Here is a 24,438-nt window from a genome sequence, read left to right as displayed (position 1 = left end):
AAAAAAAAAGAACTTTTTTATGACTATAGAATAGAGATGTGCACTATTTATAAAATCATAGTATAGATGTGATGAGGAAGTATTATTAGGTACTATAGGTAAATTTTCCAGATGTGATAACAAGCTAACCATCGATCAATGTGAATGCCATTTGTGGTTTCATCTCTGAAAAGCATTTCCTTGTTTGGTGAATTCGGGGGTAAATTATCACTTCGCTAGATTACATAAGGTGCCTTACCTTGAGGTGAAGTAGGGGAGGAGACAGAAGGTCCGGTGGAACTCCTTCCATCCTCATTTGATGATGAATTCCCAGACACTGACGCTGCTGTGGCCGATGTTGGTGAACTCAATGGAATTTTCATGCCAAGTTTCTCAGCCATTTCTGAGTGGTCCCCAGGGTGGACGTACTCAAACATACTGCTGCCCGTCAACTCAACCTAACAGCAGAGAAAATTAAACAGCAGAAGGAATGATGTAAACTATTTATTCTTTATGATTATTACAAATATTAACAGCATGTACATGTTTTGAAACATCTTTTAATGAGAAGAGATTAATAGGAGGGAAGGAAAGAAGTAGGAAAAAAAATGAATTAACTATAAGTTAAATTCATTGGTTAATCATAAAAGATAAATGTAATGTCTTTCTTTAAAACTGAGGGTTGACATACTCAAACATACTGCTATCAGTCAGTCTACCTCAATTTTTTTTATATGAGAAGAGAATAACAGGAAGTAAAAAGTCAAAAAAAAAAGAAGAAAAGAAACAAATGAAGAAAATATCACTAGAATATAAGATTCTTTTATTAGTTATGATAATTCACAAAAGATAAATCTAATTTTGCAGAAAAATAATGTAAATTCTTCTCTTTTTCTCATGAGAAAAAATTAATGGAAAGAAAAGAAGCAGAATAAAAGGAAGAAACAAATGAAAAAATATGATTAAAATATAAGATACTTTTAGATATGATAATTCAAAAAAAAAGATAAACATAATTTTGCAGAAAAATAATGTAAAATCTTTATTCTTCTCTTTTTCTAATGAGAAGAGATTAATGGGAAGAAAAGAAGCAGAATAAAAAGAAGAAACAAATGAAAAAAATATGATTAAAATACAAGATACTTTTTAGTTTACAATAATTCAAAAAAAGATAAAAGTAGTTTTGCAGAAAAATAATGTAAAATGTTTATTCTTATGATGTCTATGATTATTAACAATGTATATATGTTCAGAAACATTTTTCTATGTGATAAGATTAACAGGAAGGAAAGAAGTAACATAGAAGAAGAAATAAATGAAAGATATGAATAAAATATAACATACTTTGTATTAGTTATGATAATTCACAAAAGCTAAATGTAATTTTGCAGAAAAATTACGTAAAATGTCTATTGATTGTGTATAACAGTGTATATAGCTTCAGAAACATTCTAATGTGTTAAATTAACAGGAAGGAAAGAAGTAGAATATCAGGAAGAAGAAACAAATGAAAGGTATGAATAAAATATAACATATTTTTATAAGTTATGATAATTCATAAAAGATAAATGCAATTTGTCTTCCTATAAAACCTGATTAATGAGAATGAGTTAAGGAAGGAGGGAAAGATGGAAGAAATGATTGATTAATAATCTCAACTTATAGACAATCAAATTTAATTCTTCTTTACAGTAAATTTTCCCTAAAAAAATCTCTCTTTTTTCATTTATCATACAACCCATTTCCTGATGAAAAAAAAGGTAGTGTTCTGTTTCTCCGATTATGATGATACATCATCGAGCAATGAAGATAGAGAGGCGCAGGGAAGGAGACCTGGCCTGATGACAGTTAGTATACAGAGTGACACTTTTCCTTTTTTTTAATTTATCACTGGTAGGTCTTAAATACATAATATTGCTGAGTCTGACCCAGAATTTCTCAAAGTTCAATGGAAATAAACAGAAACCAATGTCCAGTTTTCACATTACGAAGCAATTCTTATGCAAATCAAACGCAATTAAATAAGATAGCATTGAAATCAAAGTTGCATTCAATCAATTTCTTAGCAATACAAAGATGAATTAAAAATATTCATCTGCGACTTGATCAAGACTCGCTAAAATGTTCGCAAGTCAACTCATGTACACTTCTCAACATTATCGATTATATTATATTATATCCTCCTCTCAAATTATCTATTTCATTTGCCGTTTTTTATCCATATGTTACTTTTAATAATGCTATCTCTTTATCATGAAAATTTCAATCAGTAGTCAAAAATCCATTATTTATTAATGGAATGTTGAATACGCCTATTATTAAACACACTAAGTTGCCAAAACCTTCAAGATGGCTACTTTCTATTTTCCGTTTTTCCCCATTTAATGACTTATAAAGTACATTGGTATTTGAGATTCGTAAATTTGTCACTGGAATGTTGAATAGGCCTATTATTAAACACACTTAAGTTGCCAAAAAGTTCAAGATGTCTATTTCCTATTTTTCTGTTTTTCCCCATTCATAGACTCATTAAAGTAATTTGGTATGTGAGATTCATAAATTCCTCTATCTGTCCTTCGTTAACAGGCGGCAGATACTGCTATTATACTAACTTAACTGCAAATGTTTACATTGCATATATAAATTGTGGGTCTCAAGTCTGATATGTTTGAAACTCTTGGAAATCAGCATGGTTTCTCCAACTCAACTAAGTAAGCAAAAACTTTAATAGCAAACTAACTTTTTTCACTCAATTCATAATGTTTGTATGTTACTACTGCTGTATTATTAAATTCTACCTGAAGCCAGATTAACAAGAGTATGTCCATGCACATGTGTATCATATTGCAGGGGGGAGAGGGGTTGATGTATTATGTACAGGGAGAATATAAGTATCACATTTTGATGATAAATTTCATATAGAACAAGGACAGTATGAGTAAAACACATTGGGGTTGATGTATTGCCTACAGGGGTGATATGAGTATGACATTGTGGTCTGATGCGATATGTACAAGGGTCATATTCGCGTACAATTACCGCATTGTTAATTGACATGCAGGTATTACAAATCTGAGTGGTGAGTTACAAATCTGAGTGGTGAGTTACACATTGTTCGTAGGAATGTATGAGTGATGACTATCATATTTTGAGGTGTTGAATTGCCTGTAGGGGTGATGTATCACATAGGCAGGGGTAGATGTTTTACCTAGGGTAGGGGAGAGGGGATTTTTAGTTGAAGTATTGTAAATTAGGATATCACTTTAGGCAAGCAGATTATCCATTATAGAGGTGATGATTCCCACTACACACAAACCCTTCTAAAATTTGCAAATATTATAATATTAATTCTGAATGCTTGGTAGGCTATGTTAGAAAATAATGTTACTTTGCAACAATATTTGCAACATTAGTTGAAAATTATGGTATAAATACATATTTATGGATAACAAATGTTTTGATCAACAAATTACAAGTTTAGTATAATTTCAATTTTTAGCCAGGGAGCATCCCATTCAGTGGCGTATCTAGGGGATGCGCGGGGGGCCCCAGTTTCCCCCGCAGGAATCACGGTCAAGTAGTTAAAAAGCACTTAAAATCACCTTATTTTGCGAATTAGCGCCCCTCAACTGATCGTTGAGCCTCGCACTTCACCTTTGCGCCCCCCACCCATCAGCAACCGCATTTCAAGACTTCTAGATACACCACTGATCGCATTGGAGGTGGATTGATTGCCTGCAGGGATGGTGTGAGTATCATAATGGGGTGGGTGTTTTGCTTATAGTGGGTGATATTAAAATTTTAGTATAATTAGTAAGTATCACCTTTAAATCAATAATAGTTTAAGTATCACCTTAATATTTAGTATCAACTTTGAGTGAACGCCAGGTCAAATATCACATACTGAGTGATTGAACAGATAAAACTGTCAAACGAAGTAGCCATTAAGACATATGTGCTAAGAAAAGTCAATAAAATCATTGTGTCAATCAATCAAATGTCAAAAATACCTGCGACAATCCAAGGTAAATGGACACCGTCTCTGATATGTATAAAAAACGTCCATCGTTTGAGAGAACAAACAAGAATCCATCTAAAGACTATAAGCAAATTAAACATGTTACATAAAATTACATTTTAAAATTAAACAAAACCTACTAAAAATGCTAATATATGTTACTTTTAAAAGTATTTTCCAAAAATGAATTATTTATTGTTTGATCATATATTATTAGTATATTGTTTTGTCACTTTGATTGCAAGCATTGCTCAAAAATTTTTGATCTAAAGAACATCTCATTTCTGTTAATGTAATCAAGAAAAAATATCTATATGATGAAAAAAACATTTTAAAAACTGATTGAAAAACTGTAAATATTTATATCAGTAAGGCAAAACTTTTTTTATAACCTTTTTTTAGCAAATATTGTTAAAATCTTGATAAAGATCTTTAAAAGAAAGGAAGTAGGACAGGGGAAAAATATTAAATAAAATTGTTTTTTTTTTTAATTTGCAAAAATGGCCTGTCAAAAAGTGTCTAGGTGTAAGAGAAAATAAATATGGAATTTTATAGCAGGATTAATAAAAGTGTTATTAGTATTGGTGCACTAAAAAAAATTATATTCAAAATTATTATGGGCAGGCAGTGGGATAAAAAAAAACAAGGTACATACTAGTCTTACCATTAATCACTGTAAACATTTACTGTGTAATTATTTTTTGTGGTCCTGGTAAAATTTGCTGAAGCAGAAAGGCTTTGTCAATGCTATCAAACTTTATGTGACAAATTTGTGGGATGTGCCCATATATGGGCATGATGATGTCATATTACAGCCAAATATGGGCATATCACATTTATTTGAAACATAAAACTTGACAGAGCTTAGAGTTCATAGACATTCAAATTATTATATTCACAACTATATATAGTTATTAATGATTTCAACTTTCTTTATATAATGCTTAGCACGCTAGCTAACAGCCACAAGTATACTCGTCACATAGGGTGTTGCTGAGGGTGCCAGGGACGTCCATACTTAAAAATCGTTGCAGCATTCTAGCGTTTATTACGTCTTTGTTATACATTGTAGAACCGCAGACTTAACGGCTGGTAGTTCAGGGAAGATACACCAGAGGAGATAACGTAAAACAGGGTGTATATGTTTGTTGTTGGCAGTACACTCGAGCGTCACAAGCGGGGGCGCACATTGAACACATACCAACCCATGCAAAATGCACAAAATTTCCGCCAATTTATTAGACACACCATTTTGATGATATATGACTAGATAAAATTTCAAAAAAGTATGTTTGTACATGTAAACTTGTTTTGGTGCACAGGAAGGAACCTTAAAAATAATGTCTGGCAGTCAACGTGTTAACTGAAGTGAAATTAACTAAATGCAGAGGCAGAAATACTAAACCTGTAGTAGATGGCTACCAAGGTGGTGTTCGTACACTTCTCTTGCAATGGCAGTTGCACTTGGACTATGGTGGGTATAATGACCTACAAGATAAAACAGTCAATGCAAACAATATTACTTTTATTTAGCTTCTCTTTGTATAGTGTATGAAATGTTGGCACCAGTGGGTTGGGGTGTCAATCAATATTTCTCCCAGTTGGACAACCATGGTCTTCCTGTTGTTGGATGCCAGTTGAAGTCGTTTAACTAATAATAATAATAATAATAATAATAATAATAATAATAATAATAATAATAATGTGCTAATACAACCAAAGTTATGTGATTACAGTATCTTATAATATGACAATTTGTAAACCATTAAAATTTCTCCACTTGGTGGAGAAATGTCTGGAGACAATACTGAGTACAAGAACACATTGTCTATCCTATTACTAGTTACAAACATTATAACTTCTGCTTCCTGTGTAAAAGCCCTGTTAAGACTATCTGATTTTATTTGATAAAATCATGTGTTATGCCTAAATATGGTCATGATGAGATATCATAACCATATATAGGCACATCATAACTATATATGGGCACATCATAACCATGTATGGGCATATATACAGCAGATTTTGTCAAGGAAAATTTGATAGTCCTAACAGTGCTTTAGAGATTCTCATTTTAACACTTTAAATCCTGTTTTTTTTATAACTTCGGTCACTATATCTCAGTAAATTTTCCTTTGCTATGCTGCAGTTGATGTCTCCACTCTACAAATAAATCACTGTTTTGCCGTCTGGAGAATCCAAACAAACACTTATAGTCAACATAACTATTTTATCTACCATTAAAAATGAAAAATTTGACTGCATTATAGTACCCGTATATCTGAGAATAATTTATAGAGTTAAAATTTATAGAGTTAAAAAATAATATTATAAAATAGGTTATCTTTAAAACTATCTTGTATCTGTAAATCTTGTATATAATAATGTATAACTATTTGCATCAAACTATATTTCCATTTTTTACACCTTCTCTTTTTGGCCTATATAATTTTGCCTAATAATAGAGGCTCTTATGGTATACGCTATACAAGGTAATGTAAATAATAGTGTATACTGTACACATACAAATATATAAATATATATATATATATATATGTATTATAATACTGTATATATTATATATTATATAATATACTGTACACATACAAATATATAAAAATATATATATATATAATTATATATATTATATTATATATATAATATAATACATACAGATGTAGTATTATCAGAATATACCTTGTAATATAGATAACCTATTATGTACCATGCCCTCCATAAAGCTGTTCCATGGCGGATCTCCTTGCTGGCATAATTCTCGCATCCGTAGGTAACTAATGGTCAAACGTATAATGGAGGCTTTATCAAGTTGACTCGTGATTGCTGCGGGAAGCGGTAGAAGCTTCGCAAGTTCATAGAATTCATAATTTTCTTTCCCTCTTCTCGTCCTTGCAGCATCTCTTGATTTCTCCTTTCTTTGTGCGACAACTCTAAATAAAAAATATATAAAAAAATATATAAAAAATATATATTTAAGATTACTATATAAAAGCTAGAAAAAATTTATCTATTTAAAAAAAAGTTAATTCTTAATTTTGAGCTCTAAGAAAGCAATGTTAGAAGGTAACTTCATGTTAAATAGAGAATTTTTTAAAATTCAAATCAATAAATAAGTTAAAAGAAAAAATATGAATAAGAGTATGTTTTTAAATAAATACTTTAAAAAAAATTATGCTACAAAAGAATGATGTTTCAACTCCATCATGTCATTTTCAAGTTCAAATAATGAGGTACATGTCAGAATAAAACTACTTATAATCAATACAACAAAAAACTCTAAACGAAAAAGTAAAATAATAAATGTGTGTACATTTTGATAGTACATTCACCAAATTAAATGGGATTAATATTTTTCAAAGGGTCATGATAGGAATGGTCTCTTAGCAACCCTGGGCAAAGCTAATTCTCTTGCATAACCAATCACATCAAGACACATTCTCGTTAGGTAAAGGTAATATCTACCTAACAATCACAGAATAAGTTAGCATCGCTCAAAATCTCTCAGAAGTTGTCAAGGGTATGAAACCCACAGAAACCTCAACAATTTAGGGATTTCATAGGCTTATTTAAATGATTTTAGAGTCTAAACGCACTTTTTTTTTTCTCTTTGACAAATTATAATTTCTTTCCTTGCTAAAAGCCACCATGAACAATGTGGTGAAAAGAGTCAGAAACATACTCTGAGTTGATGGCACAAACAATGTGTCTTAATAAATGTTTAACCAGTAAGTTTGTATTTAAAATCTCTATGTAAAAAACTAAACTAGAATCTCACACAAAAATCAGACAGCGCAGTTAGTCATAATATTTCAAACCTGCATTACAAATCAATTTTTTAAAATGATTACAATAAAGTTAAATTCACAGTGGTATTCTTAAAACATGTGGCCAACTGTACAATAAAAATATCAAATTTCTACAAAGAAATTGCATTTGTATTTTCTAGCAAAAATTGTCAGTGTTTTTTTATCAATTATTTTAAAAATATATTCTAAAACAATTTTCCAGTTTTCTACGCAGAAATTGTGTTACTATCAAAAATTTCTCAGAAAGTACTGTACTCTGTGTATATTAAATGTTGGTATCACAAAAAAGAAATTTACAACTTATAATTCATATTGTATTGCATTATAGTATGTTAAAGCAATAAGCAAGTGTAGTGTACTTATAAAAACATAGAATTTATAATCCTAAGAAGGGGATTATGAGGGAGATATGGTGCAGTCAAAAAGATGATAATGAACTATAAAAAGTATGACAACTTATTTTCTAACTTTTGCATATACAAAATATAAAGTAGTCTGCAAAAAAATATTTACTTATAAAAATATATCATTTAAGCTAATATAGACTATTGCACTTATAATCCTAAAAAGGGATTACAAGAGAGAGATGATGCAGTAAAAATGTTGATAGGGCCTAAAAAATCAATTGTTTGTTTTCCCTTCTTTTTCTTTCTTTTTTTTTTTAAGATACTCATCAGATGGAAAAAAAATAACCAAAGAGGACTGGAATGGAAATATCTTACATCAGACAACAACTTTAGACTAATTTGTAGGACACCTGCCAAAAAATAAAAATAAATTCACTCACATTTTTTTTTATTTGTAAAGAAAAAAGCTAAACAAAAAACTTTGTTTTAAGTTTTTTTGTTTTTATGCCCCTATTTTTTTCAGTGAGTTAGGGGTGGGTGAAGCAGAGCAAACAAACATTTTTTTTGGCCTAGTTGTAAACCATAAAAAAAATGTGGTAAATTAATTGCCAAACTTTTGCATATACAAAATATATAGTAGTGCAAAATATTTACTTATAAAATATATATCATTTAATCTAATGCGAGAATACTGAATATATAAAGCTAAAAAGTGATAGCTAAAAACCATAAAAAGTGTGACAACTTAATTGTTGAACTTGTTGTGACCTTCTATAGCATTAATCACAAACTACTGCTTCAAGCAATACCTGTAAGATTTAAGTGCCATTCAATGTGGATCCCAAGTGTGGATTTTACACAAGTTGGGTGCTATATATCATTTCTATTATTTATTAAATGTTCACAAAGTGGAACACTACAGAACTTTAGAGCCATGTTCCCTAAATAAGGGTCACGACCTAAGCTTTTGCATTTTGGAACGACTTTCAATAAATGACTGATATAGTAGGGCCTAGTTATGAGTTGTATCAGTATGAAATATACTTTTGTTTTTATAAGAACCAGTACAATTTTTCAGAGGGTCAGTTTCCTTATATTTGTTAACAGTTCCAGGCTTAAAATGTTTTTATTTCGTACAGTACACACACTTTTGAAAGAAAATCTGAAAATCATTGTGCAGTACATATAGTATAGTATTACAAAGTCAGCCTGTACATACAGTACTGTAGTCCGATCAAGTACAGAGTAGACAAAAGACATTCAGAGTCACTCATTCTTTATTATTAGTATAAACAACATTTTATTTCTCAGTCTCATTGTGTTCTAATTCTTTGGCAATTCAACCTTAGTGTTTTCTGACCAGGGTTTAATTTGATCAATGTTGGCGACCAGGGCGTATCCACATACTGAAGTTTGGGTGCTGGCTTGGCTTGGTACATTTCATCTTTATTTATTTTTTTATTCTTTCACATTTCTAAAGATCTATAAACTTGCATTTATAGCACATAGAGACTTATTGTATTTTGCGCTATAAAATTTAAAACCATTAACCATTTTAAATAATGTGCTCTTATTTTAATAAAAGGAATAATATGTAGGTAAGTTTAGGGTCTCCTGCCTACAAATTTTACTGATGTTGTTAAATGTTCATTGTTTGATGAATTAGGGAAATTTCCCTTTAAAAAAAGGCCAAAACCACAACTAGCCAATTAAAATCTACTCTATATATAAGCCTGAATCCTCCTTGCATAACATTGACATCAAATCTACACCCAAGTCACACCAGTACAGTACTGTTTTAATGGATAGAGTAAACAGCTGCTCTGGCTACACTGTAACGCTTCACCTCGGATGACCTTAGGCAATGTCTACAAAAACTGGGTCAAATGTTGACCTGACTAGTTGCTAGGTTGCAAGAATCATGGAGTCGACCATTAAGTGCGCTGACACTCTCAGTAAGGTAACAATGTGTAACAATGTGTTGTGTTTCTTGATGTCTATTAATACACATCTAATAAACTCAAAAATTATTAGTTGAATTGATTTACTTTGAATATATGAAGAAATGAAAAGACAAACAGTTGATGTAGTAGATCAAATATGAACCCAAAACTCAAATATACATTTATTATAAAATTACTTAATTAATTCTATAATATAAAGTCATCATTATTAATACCATTATTATTTTCTAGTTCAGTTACGAATTTACTTTATCCATACATCCACCCACTTGTCCATCATTCCCCACCCCACCCCACCAACCAGTAGTCTAATGCAAGATTAGAGTGTTCAATCTCATCGAATCCTATGTGATACAATATTAATAATATATCATACAACACCATTTTACAGATAACACAAACAATATTGGTATTTTTAATATATGAGAGTATGTTGAAAAGTTGGTAAAATTGATAAAATCAGTTCATAGTATTCAAAGAAATTTTAAAAAATGCATTCTGAAATATCTACTACTTAAATCAATGAATATTGAGAAAAATAAATCCCATATTTATTAAAAATATGATACAATATCATTTTACAGACAGGATAAAAACAGTATTGGCATTTATAAATGAGAGTAGCTATCTTAAATGTACGGTAAGTTCAGCATATAAGAGTTAAAATAAGAAAAAATGCATTCAGGATTAACTACTACAGTACTTCAAACCAATGAATATTCACAAAATAAATCAACACAGAGAACTAGTATACGATTCTCTCCGACTGGTCAACTTCCATCAGCTACGATATATATAACAGCGTTGCAAACGATTTTAAACGTGTTGGTAAATTTCAGACAATCGGTATCTTTTCCCCTTTCAATGCAATTTTTGAATATTTTCTGAGTAAATATAAGTAGAGGAGCCACTACGTTACAAATAAAAACATACCAAGAATATAGAATATATATGTGCAATGGTATTGTACATGACGCGACATCAATCAACCTGGAGCAGTAATTAATACACTCAGGAAAAAAATGGTCGCATCTCAATCATCAGGTTATCTCCTATCTTAAAATTGCATATAAATCTGGAGAATTTGCTAAGTTTTTAGGTTTTCACATAATATTTGAATTTTACTAGTAGATTCTACGTTTATATTAGTTCATCCTACTTCATGGTAAGATTTATCCATTCGAATGGACGCCATTTTATAAACGAACACCAGTAGTTGATATTAATAATAATAACAATAATAATGGTCGATTATAGAGCGCATACTGCAGAAACCTCTATGCGCTTAACATTATTAGCCCTGGTCATTGGTTCAACCACATTACTGGACACATATTCAGGTCCTCTGGGGAGAGTTCCATAAAGCTGCAGCTGTAATCATCATATTTTGTGTTTGAAGCTACTAGCTGTACTCACTTTTACTCCTGGGTGGAGAAGGACAACTGTTAGGTAAAATGCCTTGCCTATTAAAGGACCCAAGTGAAATGCACAGCGACGGATTGTATAGTAAGTGGATATATAACTTAAACAGGACAAACACCAGATGAATTGATACATAAATGCATATAAACAAGTGGTGATTGGTGTAAAGATGACCGAGAAGAATGGGAACGAAGCAGCAAATTCAAATTTTTTTAAGGTTTACATGGCGAAGTAATATATTAAATGCTTGATTTTAGTGTACCGCAAGCATTTAATATATAAAATAAAATTTACTAGGATTTGTAGCTAATGTGTACATACCTACAGTTTAAAAGACCAGCTGTGTAATCAAGAGAAATAAATACTATGACCTTTTTCCTGTAATATTTTGGCTGAGCGGTCAGTTTATTGGTCAATATTTAGCCAATGCTAACATGGCTAAGTAACAATGGAGTTGTTTTTTGTGATAGAAAAAATCCTAGTGTTTTACCAGATTTCAATCCAGACTAGACTGGAAAACATGTAACCACAAAGCTGCAACTTCATTCAATCAACATTGCAGGACTTGAACCCAGGACCCTAGGATTGGAAGGTAAGCATCTTAACCACCAAGCTACATGTATAGCTCAAATCAATCAACACTGCAGGATTTGAACCCAGGACCTGGGATTTGAAGGCATCCACTAGGCCACCTCATATACAAACACATATCGCCACATTAAATGGACTTAATTGCACTCATTTGCAAAATAATATGTTTATACATTTATTCATTCATTCAAATTGCATCTAGCTAAGAGCCAAATATGTGGCCCAAATAAGATAAAGGGGAGGGGGACCCAGCCAGCCAGAGCTCCACTAAATTTTCCGAAGTAAAAATCTCTCCTTGGGCTCCCTCTATTTCAAAATACTGGATCCTCCACGGCAATATTTAGTGGAAAATTACCAAAAAATATTACAATAGGCCTAACTGACAAATTTTCAAAATTCTGTTTTTTAAAATTTTAATAATGATAATAATGATAATGTGAATTATTATCATTATTCTTCTGTTTTTAAAATGTATGTTTTTTGTAATGTATACTATATAACCAAACTATGTTAATTTTTATTTCAAGATATTAAATACAAATATGAATCATAATATATACATATAACTGAAAATAATGTCACAGAAAAATGTTAAATTTTGATTCAACATAGATGCAAAAGTGAATCACTATCTACAAATCTCATTGAGCCTTTACCAATTTACAGCAAAACTCTTCTAATTCTACCCGTTATAATCAGGAACTCACTAAAGGTAGCACTCCTATTGCACTTCCCAAATGATCATAAAATTTTGTTTAATTGCAAATTTTATTTTTTCAACAACAAATTATCAATAATCAAATTGAAAACTTTTTTTCTTCATCAGAAAATGAAAACAGGCATTAAATTACTTTTATTATATTTATAATTATTCCATTATAGCAAACTTGTTTTTGTCACTGCATAAGTTGTACTACAAAAGATGAACCCAAATTACTCTTACCACAGATATAACAAAAGGTAATTGTTTCCCTCTAGTATCTAAATTAATTCTAAATGATACCGCTCTATGGCTCATATTCTTTTCTATTTTCAATGAATTATAGTATTCAATACAATAAATTATTTAATTGTGATTATAACGAGTTTTGAATTATCCGAATTCCACATATTAATTATTGTATGTTAAGATGTATCTTAAGTTGATAGATAGAAATTAGTTACGTTGACTACTATATGCTATAGTAAAGCATACCAATTTCATTAATAAAGGTTTTAACATTGTAATAATTACATATTTTCTAGGTTTCTTTTTTAAACTCCATCATCACATTTAGAAGTTACACAAAACTTTTAAACACAAATGTATTTGATAACTATAGCAAGCTAATGTAAACAGTTTGTCCCCCATTTGATACAACTAAAATTCATTTAAAGACAGCAGTGACAGATGAACTCTAAGATAGGTTGGATTTTGTCTTATCATCGCTTCTAAGTAACATCATTAGAAGTTGTACAAAGTATAGTAAATTTGTAACAGAATAAAATTTCCATAACACTTGGAGAATATAGCTAGAGGTTAGTTTTTAAGTACCTTCAATAGAATAGAGTACTTACAGTTTAAAAGCCAATTTTTATCATCAGTGTTTAGTAGAATTATCCACTTCTCTCAGCCTTCCAAAGAATCAAAATTGGCATAAAAGACGCTCGCAGCAAATGGCTCAATACTAGGAATCTTTGACGACATGGAAATTAGTCTGGGTACATCATTGAGCACTCTATTGCAAGATAGCATTAAGAATGTAGATAAATCTCTTTCGTTATACCACCTTATCAGTCTGTCTTGTATATTTTAAGTCAGATTGTTTAAGGAGCTTGCAAGACAAACACAAAGTCATCATGTATTAAGTTAATAATTTGTCACAACGTAAACCAAACGGCAAATCAACTAGAAGGTTACATTACAACCGTGCAGCCAATTGTGTTGAAAATATTCCACGCTGTTTGGGAATTTTAACACGTTTTATGACAATAAATGGAACAATATTTACCTGCCCATCAGGTATATGCTAGTAACAGACTTTCCCCTCTTAATGTGTGGCAAGTGATACATGGGACAACTGCAGCATTTGGCTAGTGGTTTTATTTTGTTCATGACACAATGGTATATTTAAAAGCCACATATGCGAGCTGTCACAACAAAAAGTTGTGTTTTACGCCAGGTCAATTTGATATGTGCAAGAAAAATGCGCAGAAAATTTTCTGTTGATATACGTACAATAAAAGTGTATTTAAAGTACATTTTAGCCTCTTTCTAAATTTACATGGGAAAATATCAAGATAGTTTTTAGTTATTTATATTTTTATTATATTTTATCAGACATTTGAATTTCATAATGATCAGACTCTGGTTCTACTAATAATAGGAACTTAATTAAAAGACCAAAATAAAGCTGAAGATGCATTGTAATCTACGTAAATATATCAATAACTTGTTTTTTTTGTTTTTTGTTTTTTTTTCATAAATTTTACATGGCTCAGTTTATCCTAATACCTCAATATGAAAGCTTTCTTTTACAACATTTTCTGTAAAGAGGAGTGTTCAAATTTTTAAGCCTCAACCTTAATTTTGGGGGCTTAATTCTCACTATGTCCTTGGGAAGTCCTGCCTTTTTTTTACCCTGGACAAAACCAAGTACCAGGTATAGTTTCAAAATGTTAATGTTCTGAATACTCGCTGCAACATTATGGAATTCTCCCCCAAGTCGCCAAGTTATAGGCACTTTGTTCCATTGACCAGGGTAATAATGTAAATACTTAGACCTTGGCAATAAGCGCTAAAGGCCGACATATTATTATTATTATAATAAATATTATATCTGACATAATGATAGCCAGGTTAGCACAGTTTCTCATCATTTCTTCGTACTTGATACTAAATTAAGGTTTTAAAAATATTACATTATAAAACGATTAAAAAGATTACCAAAGATTAACCAAAAGTACCATGTATTCTACCAACCAGGCTTTAAAAAAAATGGTTGTGCACTAAACCATAATATTTTTTTTTATATTAAAAAGGTCTCCAGCACCAATTTTTTATTTTTGTCCCCTAAAAAAAGATCATTTGGGAGATGCACAATGCATCCAAATTCTGGTTGTGTGGTCAAACATTTTTCCAGTCCTTCTACCAAAATTAATATCCTCAGGAATGCACCAGATTTGACTAATACATCATGAATAGCTAGCGTATTAAAAAGGCCTACAGCATGATATAGCATTTGTATGATGAATACAAATAGATCAAAAAAATTATTTATTTATTAACCATCTTTGTAAGACCCAATGTACCACGACCAAATGCATAATAAATAACACAGCGCTGGTCTACCATCATGGAGATATAGATAATCATAGCGAAATGTCTGCTTGTTATCATAACTGACCGAAACACATTATGAAAAAAATGTCAAATGTATGATAGATTACCCGATTGAGTGACTAAATGCATAATTATTATTATCATCATGTGAACGACATACATCGACCTGAATTTTCTTTTAGTATCACTATTATTCTTTCACCAAGATATATGTATTGTTTTGTGCATTTGTTTTGTTATCTGAAAATGAGTTCTAAAATAGATGTTTGATTGATTGGTTGGTTGTAAGATATATTTAACCAACGGGGAGCCAGATGAAATAACAGGATATGGGTGCTCTAACTTGCGATTGTTTTCAAATCCCTAGTTTCTGCTCAGATATGGGAAGAGGCTGTCTCTTATACACATCTAGATGGTTGAAGGTTACATCTGAAGCCTCCAAGTCCTGTCTCTTATACACATCTAGATGTGTATAAGAGACAGATATAATCCTGCAATTCCTGCTGTAGTCTTATTACTGGCATATGTTGTCATTAAAAATGCATTTTATCTGATGTGATTTCTTTAATTTTAATTAAATCTTCATAAAATCAATATAATACAACAAAAGCACAAAACCTAAATATTAATGTATACGCTTGTGGTAAAAGAATGTGTTTAAATTTAGATTGATTTTTGTCTTTCTGGTCTTGTATAAATATGCATTATGTGAATACAAGCTATTTGGCCTTTGGGATTCAAGTTACAATGTTCAAACTTAAATACTAAGATTTTCATATCTATAAGCAAAATCACAATTGACAATTATTAAATACCAACCTTTAAATTCATGACTTCAAACTTTTAAAGCTGATTTTTATCACTAATAACTGAAATAATTTGTAAATGCACTACCTGTACAAAGAAATTAAGTACTCATTCTAAACAAATATGAGTCCCCTGCTTATCTCACCAAACAGGTCAAATAAAATATTGTGATGTGTGATGTAAACAACTCAATATTCAGATTTTTTTACTTTAAGATTTTTTTTATTGGGCGATTTCATGGCAGAGTTTAGGGGGATGAAATATTAAAAATCTAAACTAAAAACTGATAAAATTCTATCAACATATGAACTTATCAAATATATTTGTTTTGTAATATCCTAAATAGAATAAGTTTTTTTAATGAATTTGTATATGTTTATTACCTTTTGTTATATTTTATTGGCTTAAAATAAAAACACTTAAATAACTCTATTCACTCAACATTATTTTGAACACAATTCAAAATATACTATAAAAAAAACAATGCAATGATTCACTACTTTCATTCTTCTTATAGGAGTGATATTTTGCCCTACCCGACGTGTTATTGTACGAATACTCAGTGCATCCCATCCTTGCAAATAAAAAAAAAAAAAAAAAATTGCAAGTGATTCGGGTGGGAATCGAACCCACAACCTCCAGATAACTAGCCTGGCACCATAACCGCAAACTCACATCAAAATATTCATTCTTATTGCTATATTACGTTAATTCCACTTACTTTCAGGATTGTTATGTGATAATTTAGTACTTTAATTTAAATTTATTACAACTAATCGTTAAAATTAAATTAAATTAAATTGTGTTAAAAATTGGTAGTAGTGACACATAAATTTGGTGTTGGTGAACATTGCTTCTGTTAGACCAGAATTCAATATAGAGCCATCTATTTATTTTTTTAAAATTTATTTTATTACCGAGTTTTATCTTCAGTTTTGCTGCTGCCAAATGAATATTGAATCGAAAAAAATTTTGAATAAATTCAGGATTTAGAAAAAGAAAATGTAGTTCACTATATTCTAATTTAAAAACAATATTTTGCCATTCTGTAAATCCAGATAAAAGGCAGCATAAAAATCAATGATTGATTAGGTATAAAGTATAAATGACAATGTAAATAACTTTGATTTGAATGCAAGAAAAAGATTGAGATCTCAATGTGTATATACAAAATGCCATTACTATATAACCAAAGGCTATTCGCTGTTGAAGGTTACATCTGAATCCTCCAAGTCACTGCTACAGTCATACTTATTTTTTACATACGTCTTTTAGATTCCTATCCAAACAATGCATTTGATGCAAGTGGATAGTGTATTTTGTTTGATCAAAGCCAGGATGCCGTATCAAGAACGGCAGAATTTAATTATTTGTTGTTTCATACAATCAATTTGATATTTATTTACAGTTAATAGTTTTGGTACATAGGAGTAAAACCTTTTTGTAAAATTGTTTGTAATGTTTGTTTCCGTAAAATAAATTAAATAAGAGAAGATATACAAATAGATGGTAGAATTACAGACACTGAATTTATTCTAAATAAATATTTGAACTCGGGGGTTGTGCAAGGTTTGCCCAACAAGGGGCCCCCCCCCAACTCCCTGAAAAGTTTGTATGTGGGTGTGGTAGGGCATTGCTCAAAATCCCTTGTAAGTGAGTCAGGGGCCAAAGTCCCAGAAAACTATGACGATTTAGGGGTTTCAAAGGCTTATTTAATTAATTTTTTAGTCTAATACATAAAGAAATACATATAATTTTGTCTTCTCCCCGAATGTTTTTGTACCCGATAAGGTGCCAGCTGCTCCTCTAGCTCCTACTGTCCCATTCATTGTAGTGAATGCAGGTAAACTCAGAAAAAATAAATTATCATGCCAAGCATATTTTTTTTCTAGTTGTACAAAAAAAACTGTCATTAACTATTAAAGATGTATTGTCCCACAAATAAAATATCAAAAAATCATTTTAGAAATTAACTTGCTCTTTTTTATGTAACATTTAAACATAGAAATTAGTGTATTTAAAAAAAGTTTACCAATAATTTTACTGGAAATAAAAATTATAGAAACATTTCCAGTTTATTTTTTGTCATTTTCAGGAGACAATACATTTTAAAGGTGAGCATCATACCTCAACACCAAGAACACCTACTGGTTAGTGGTATATAATTACAGATTCAAATACAGCCAATAAAACATCCCTTTATACAACAGGTTTAATATATATATTTAATATTAACTCATTGTCTTGCAGTATTATTAGAATTCAATATTATGTTAGTAACTTTGAACCAATTAAAACTGGTCATGTACTTAGACTAGAACTACTTTAGAACAATCATTTTCATTGGTGGATTTGGTTGATCATGTAACCTACTGTAAGCCATGGTATTTCATAGCTAAAACAATCACTCAATCAATAAAAAAATCTAGGGGAAGAATAAACATTAAAATGTTATTTTGGAATTGATAACAAATTCTTCCCTAACATACTATTAACTCATTTCAACACAATCCCTCAAGTTCAAAAGAAAAAAAGAAGGCAAATACCATACAAACAGTGGTGTATCTTGGATTCTTAAAATGGGTGAAGGGAGGGGAGGGCTGATGGGGGTGCAAATGTGAAGTGGAGGGCTCAATGATTAAGTAAAGAGACATACCTTGCAAAATTAGGTAACTTGAGTATTATTTTTTTTTTGCTTAGAACACTTTTAATGGAGGGGGAAAATGGGGATGCAGGCATTTTTTTGAAAAGAGGGAGGGGGGAAATTGGGGCATGCACACTCTCTAGATATGCCATTGCACACAGAATAATTTTGCAAATCAATTGGTTAACAATGAACATGGTGCTTAAAACTAAACCCAAAAATAAATCACATTTTATCCATCATAAGTATTATAACTCTAAATTGTTGGCAAAATCATAATATACTGAGAAAACAAGATTTTACTTAATATTTCTTTATGTTAAACAATTAATAGTTTGAAAAGATAATAACAGGTCTATGGGTCAGAAAAAGATTATTCAACAATATGAAAGTAGTTTTTTGATAATAATATACAATGCTTAAGATTTCTAGGTCATTATAAGAATAACGATTTCCAGGGGATTTTTTTTTTACCATTTTCAATTCACTTTTCCCTGGTTCAAATTAACTTAATTGTAAGTGGCTTGTTCAACTTAACTTTTGTAAGTGGCTAGTTCAACTTAACTTTTGTAAGTGGCTGGATAGGTACTTTGTCCACAAGGATAGTTAAAGAGGATCACACTGATAACAAACAGATGAGGCTAGTCATTTTCCTAATACCCCTAATGATGTTAATGGTAAAAGAATTGTGGGTCACATAAACCTTAATACAATAATCATAATTGTGGTCGTAAACCGTAATTATTAAGGTGCCCTACTAATTGCCACTAATTAGTCTCCTAGTTACTATGCAAAGCTGAAATAGAAAAAGTGACCTGTTTCTTCTCGGTACCGGGAATCATTCAGCGCTTTGGTATAATGTTTGTCCTAAGGTAAGACCGGATTTGATGTTCTATCTGGCAAATGATGTCTTGTCATCGCAATCGGCCTTCGGGCCTCTTGATATATTATGGATTACGTGGTCCAAACTCAAGTAATTCAAACTATAATCAGATCTTCTTATTGATCCGGTACAGAATATATGGATTTGTGCCTGTCGTCTTAAATAGGCTATAAAACCAGGGGAATTATGTCATGTGACCTGACACTAGCAAGCCGGAGTAAGTCCATCTACTTGGGCTCTTGATTTGCATAATATACTCTAAAGTGAAAATTTTCCATTAAGCTTCTGCGATATTGTTTTAGCTATATTAACAAAATGTAGTAATTTTATCTGAATCCATCAATAAAATCCATGAAATGAAGAGTTTGATGAAGAGCCCAGAAGCTTTTGACTCAATTCAAAGTGGCACTAAAAATATCTAATGGTCAGTTGAATCATAAACAATTTGCAGGTACATATGAAAGGCAAATATCAGCAAAAACAGGAAAATTTATCAAGATTAATTGTATGGAAACTTGTTTATAGAATGCTATTAAAATCGGATGTTGGAATATCAATATTCAGTAGTGCAGGCCTGGGTGTAGGCTAGGTTCTTCAGCCTGGGAAATTGAGCATGAGCTTGGCTGGGGGTGGGAACTCATGGCAACAAATTAGTTCCACTGAGTTAAAATACTAAAAATGACCATTGTTTTCATTGGAATAGAAATTTAGTTCCACATTCTCAATTTCCGCATCCCCTAGTTCCGCATTCTCAATTTTCGCACCCCAACCCCCCCAAAAATGAAACACACCCTACACCGCCTATTAAGAATGCAAAAATAATTTCCTCTTCTAATGGAAAGTCAGTGGTCATTTTATTATAACCCAATTTAAAAGTGGAACTAATTGCTGTTGTAGGGATGCATCCGCACCTCCACCTATAGTAGGCTCAAGTAATATTCAAAGACTTAATTTGTTAAAAGTCTTGGCCTATAATGTTAATAGACATATTACTTTTCACTCAAATTCACTTATCTTTTGAGAAAATTCTCAGAGAAAACCCTCTTGCCTAATACTTGTTTCCCAGGCTAGCATTAAAAAAAATAGAACCCCTCTATTCTTTTATAACCTGGATCCATCTTTGCATACCATGATACATAAAACTATAAATGTATTTTCACATAATGGAACTACATAACCCCATAACCTGTGATGGTGACTAGGGGTCAGAAAAGTCAAGGATCAAACCTCGATAAATTGGTCAAAAAAAAAAACAGGGCAGCACATAAGGTGTGTAAAATAAATTAGATTTAAGCACAAATCCCTAGAGAACATTAAAAAAAGAACAATATTGGGAAAACATTACATGGCCTACCTAAAGGTGTATGTTGTAGGCCTACATTTTAATCCTAGCTTGGCTTCTGTGTTTTATCATTTGTATTTGTAAGTCTATGGAAAAAGTTCATAATGATTACATAATGTATTAATTGCAATTACTGTTAATCAATTCAAAATTACTGTTTTAAAAAACAGACATAGTGTTTTTCACGCCGCACCTTTAGGCTGTAACGATCAAGAGGAAATAGTCATTAAGAAACTGTAGGTAGTGGTAGCTTTTACTACGAAGAAATGGGATAAGCAATGCGCATGCGCAGTTACCAAATAACGTCCGTGAATTATTTAAAAAAAACACAGTGAGCATGCGCTTGGAAGTAAGTGACGTTATCAAGCCATGTCGAGCATGCGCAGTTACCAAAAAGATGTCTCAGTAACCAAATAGCAGCTGTTAAGACGTATTAAGAACCAAATAGCAGCTGCAAAGAGGGTATGATTACCAAGAAATCGTCCTAGGAACCAGCGGCTGCGAAGAGGGTATGAAATAGAAACGGGAAAACTATATGTGGCAAAGACAAGCCAAACCAGTCACTCGTCGCAAATCGTGTTTCAGAGAAAATGGCCAAAATGCTGGAATGTCAAATTTTAAAAAATCTATTTTATTGCACAAAACTAACCTTTATATATCTACACATCATCCTATGCTGTTATTTTCCCCATTTTCAATGTTAAAACAACACTTTTTAAGAATTTAAAGATAGTTTCTGCATGAGAAAGGCCTGAAATCATAAACTTTGAAGGCTGATTTCTCATATATTGTTCTTTAAACAGCTGTGTGGTTAAACGTTTGTAACTTCGTAAGGAAATGCCCGATTTGCATGATTTTTTTACCATTTTATAGCTATTATTTTACTCTCTAACACTGTATTAATAACTCAAAATCAATTTTTGCGACGAGTGACTGGTTTGGTTTGTCTTTGCCACATATATGGATGGAATATAATGAGAACTCTAGCGGGTCGAAAGCTTCTATTTTGGCTATCTTTATAGCCAGTTCATCAGTTGGGGAATTGTAATTAAATTATCGCAAAAAATGTATTTTAGGCTCTATTGTCGTACCTACGTACGTAGACCTATGCATTGACAATCCCATAAAAAATAACCACAGAAACTGACGACACAACCTAGGGCCTAAGCCTACTACTACTACTGTAGTACTAGCCAAGTAGTAGAGCCAGGGTATTCCACATTTAATGTTGAAAAATATGTGCCTTACGCTAGGGTTAGGATAAGGCTAACTATTATCGAGATTTCGTACGGTACTCATGTTTTATCAACCCATATAAAATAGCCACACACTGGCGGCAGTAGTAGAAAAGCCTAGCCAAGCTTTAGTGGAGGAGGGGAATGAATACAAATAAAATAATATTAAAATTTAATATTATTATCATTAATATTAATAACAATAATGGTAAAAATGTGGTTTGGCTCAGTGGTTTTCCTTCTGGTTGTTGAACTTGTAGGCAGCAGGAGTACAAACAAAAAACAGTAACAGACCCCATGGATTTGCAGAACAAACAAGGGAAAATACAATGTAAACTAGATTAAGAGATGAGCATTTATTGGGGAAGAGTGAAATGGTGCAACACAGTAAGAAGAAAAAAGATTGATTTGGCGTCGACATCCTGAAACATTTGTCCACCAGTGGACCGACAATAGCTGATGATGAAGCCTCTGAATGTTATGAACATGGTCGAGACTTGAGTCTAGGTGACAGCTTAATTAAACTATCATATGGGATTACAACCCAAAGTGGGGTTGATCACCATAACAAAAGCATTGATAATGTATGTTTGTTAAGTTTTGAATTAATCTAGGAATTTAAAGATAAGAATATTGTTCCATTTATTAAGAAACATAAATGTATAAAAATATCCCACATGAGTCTTAATTAATGTTCATCAATGTTTCTCAAACCTGCTTATTGTTCAGCAAAACATACCAGTACATAAGCCCATATGATATTTGCTATTGTCAATATGTTTAAAAACATTAACAGGTATACTGTAAGTGTGTATTTGTGAATATGTTTGTTTTGCGCAGCGATATGGCGCGCAAATTACCCACTCCTGACACTGTCTCTTATACACATCTAGATGTGTATAAGAGCCAGGAATAAGCTACAGAAGTTGTGCCCTTTTTTTATAGGAAATATTTCTTGTTTATTTCGTTTTCATGTTATACTATACAAGTTACAAATGTGGAAAAGAGGAACAATAACAAGCCAAGCTTCAGTGGGTCTCTTTTTATACTTTTTTATAGGCGACGTTTAATTCGCATTTAGATGTCATTAGATTCATCAGTGTAAATTACAAAATGCATAGCTTCTCTCATTCTTTAAACTCAAGACACACTTCTTAAAAACATGTTGCTAATTTAATTATGGAGGAAATTTGCAGAATAAAATTTACTCTTGTTAGATTTATTATGTTTTGACTCTAAAATAAAACCACTTGGGTTTCTTATTTGTTTTAATAAATCTGTTTAATTAAAAATTTATCGGTTTACACTGAGCTTGTTTCTGTCACAATGCTGTCACACACTACGAAACTTTGGGCGATCTGACGTCCTCACAGACAAGCACATGTTTATGACTCCCCGAAAAAATTTATGAGGCACGACCTAGTGTTTACAGCAACTGACCAGCAAGTGTCATCATGACTACGAAAAGAATGTGTTGTGTTAGAAAAAAATATCATGACTGAAAATGCATGTAAAAACAATATAATAATAATAATAAGATTTATGAAGCGCACAAATCCACCGCAGTAGTGCTCAACACTCATATTTTTATTGGTAAATAAATTTGCTGTGCAGTACAGCAAAACAACAGGTACTGTATACATACTATATGTTAAATAATATGTTAACTTTTTGCAGGCTAGGCCCAAGTCATAGCCATACCAGACCCACAAGGGTTTGCTGGCCTATTTCAGCAGTTAGGCCCTAGCTGGCCTACAACAGCCTTGTTTGGAAAGGGTTTAATAGAATGTTCCACAAACCAAACTTTCCGGGAAACCGAACATCGTAACCAGTCCGATGGGCGTTGGTATTTGGAGAGTGCACTAATATATAAAAAGTATGTCTTCGGAGATCTTGTCTTGTTTAAAATGCTTAAGATGAGGGCGTATTACACTGATCTGTTTTGTGTGTGTGCTTAGAATACTAGTGAGGTATTGTCATACTGTAGAGTGTGAAATCATTACCTCCAAATGCCAACTGCATAATCATCAAAAGTTCCCAGGTTCGAATCCCGGTTGGGG

At 31.6% G+C, this 24,438-nt stretch overlaps 1 protein-coding gene across 3 annotated transcripts in view; it reads right to left on the bottom strand.

The window, feature by feature from the left end:
* Positions 1-24,438, bottom strand: part of LOC117107229 (neuronal PAS domain-containing protein 1-like) — a 73,363-nt gene that overhangs the window by 20,400 nt on the left and 28,525 nt on the right. For all 3 annotated transcript variants that reach the window (XM_033248850.1, XM_033248849.1, XM_033248851.1), the window contains exons 3-6: positions 6,695-6,945; positions 5,403-5,485; positions 3,990-4,079; positions 239-437 (exon numbers count right to left, since the gene is read on the bottom strand). In XM_033248850.1, coding sequence (XP_033104741.1) covers positions 239-437; positions 3,990-4,079; positions 5,403-5,485; positions 6,695-6,945 — 623 coding nt within the window. The remainder of the gene's footprint in view (positions 1-238; positions 438-3,989; positions 4,080-5,402; positions 5,486-6,694; positions 6,946-24,438) is intronic.

Source organism: Anneissia japonica, unplaced genomic scaffold (genome assembly GCF_011630105.1).
Source record: "Anneissia japonica isolate Jap-2015-1 unplaced genomic scaffold, ASM1163010v1 scaffold967_len435762_cov181, whole genome shotgun sequence".
Lineage (NCBI taxonomy): Eukaryota > Metazoa > Echinodermata > Crinoidea > Comatulida > Comatulidae > Anneissia > Anneissia japonica.
Note: the sequence above shows the minus strand (reverse complement) of the source record. Positions and strands in the feature narration are given on the sequence as shown.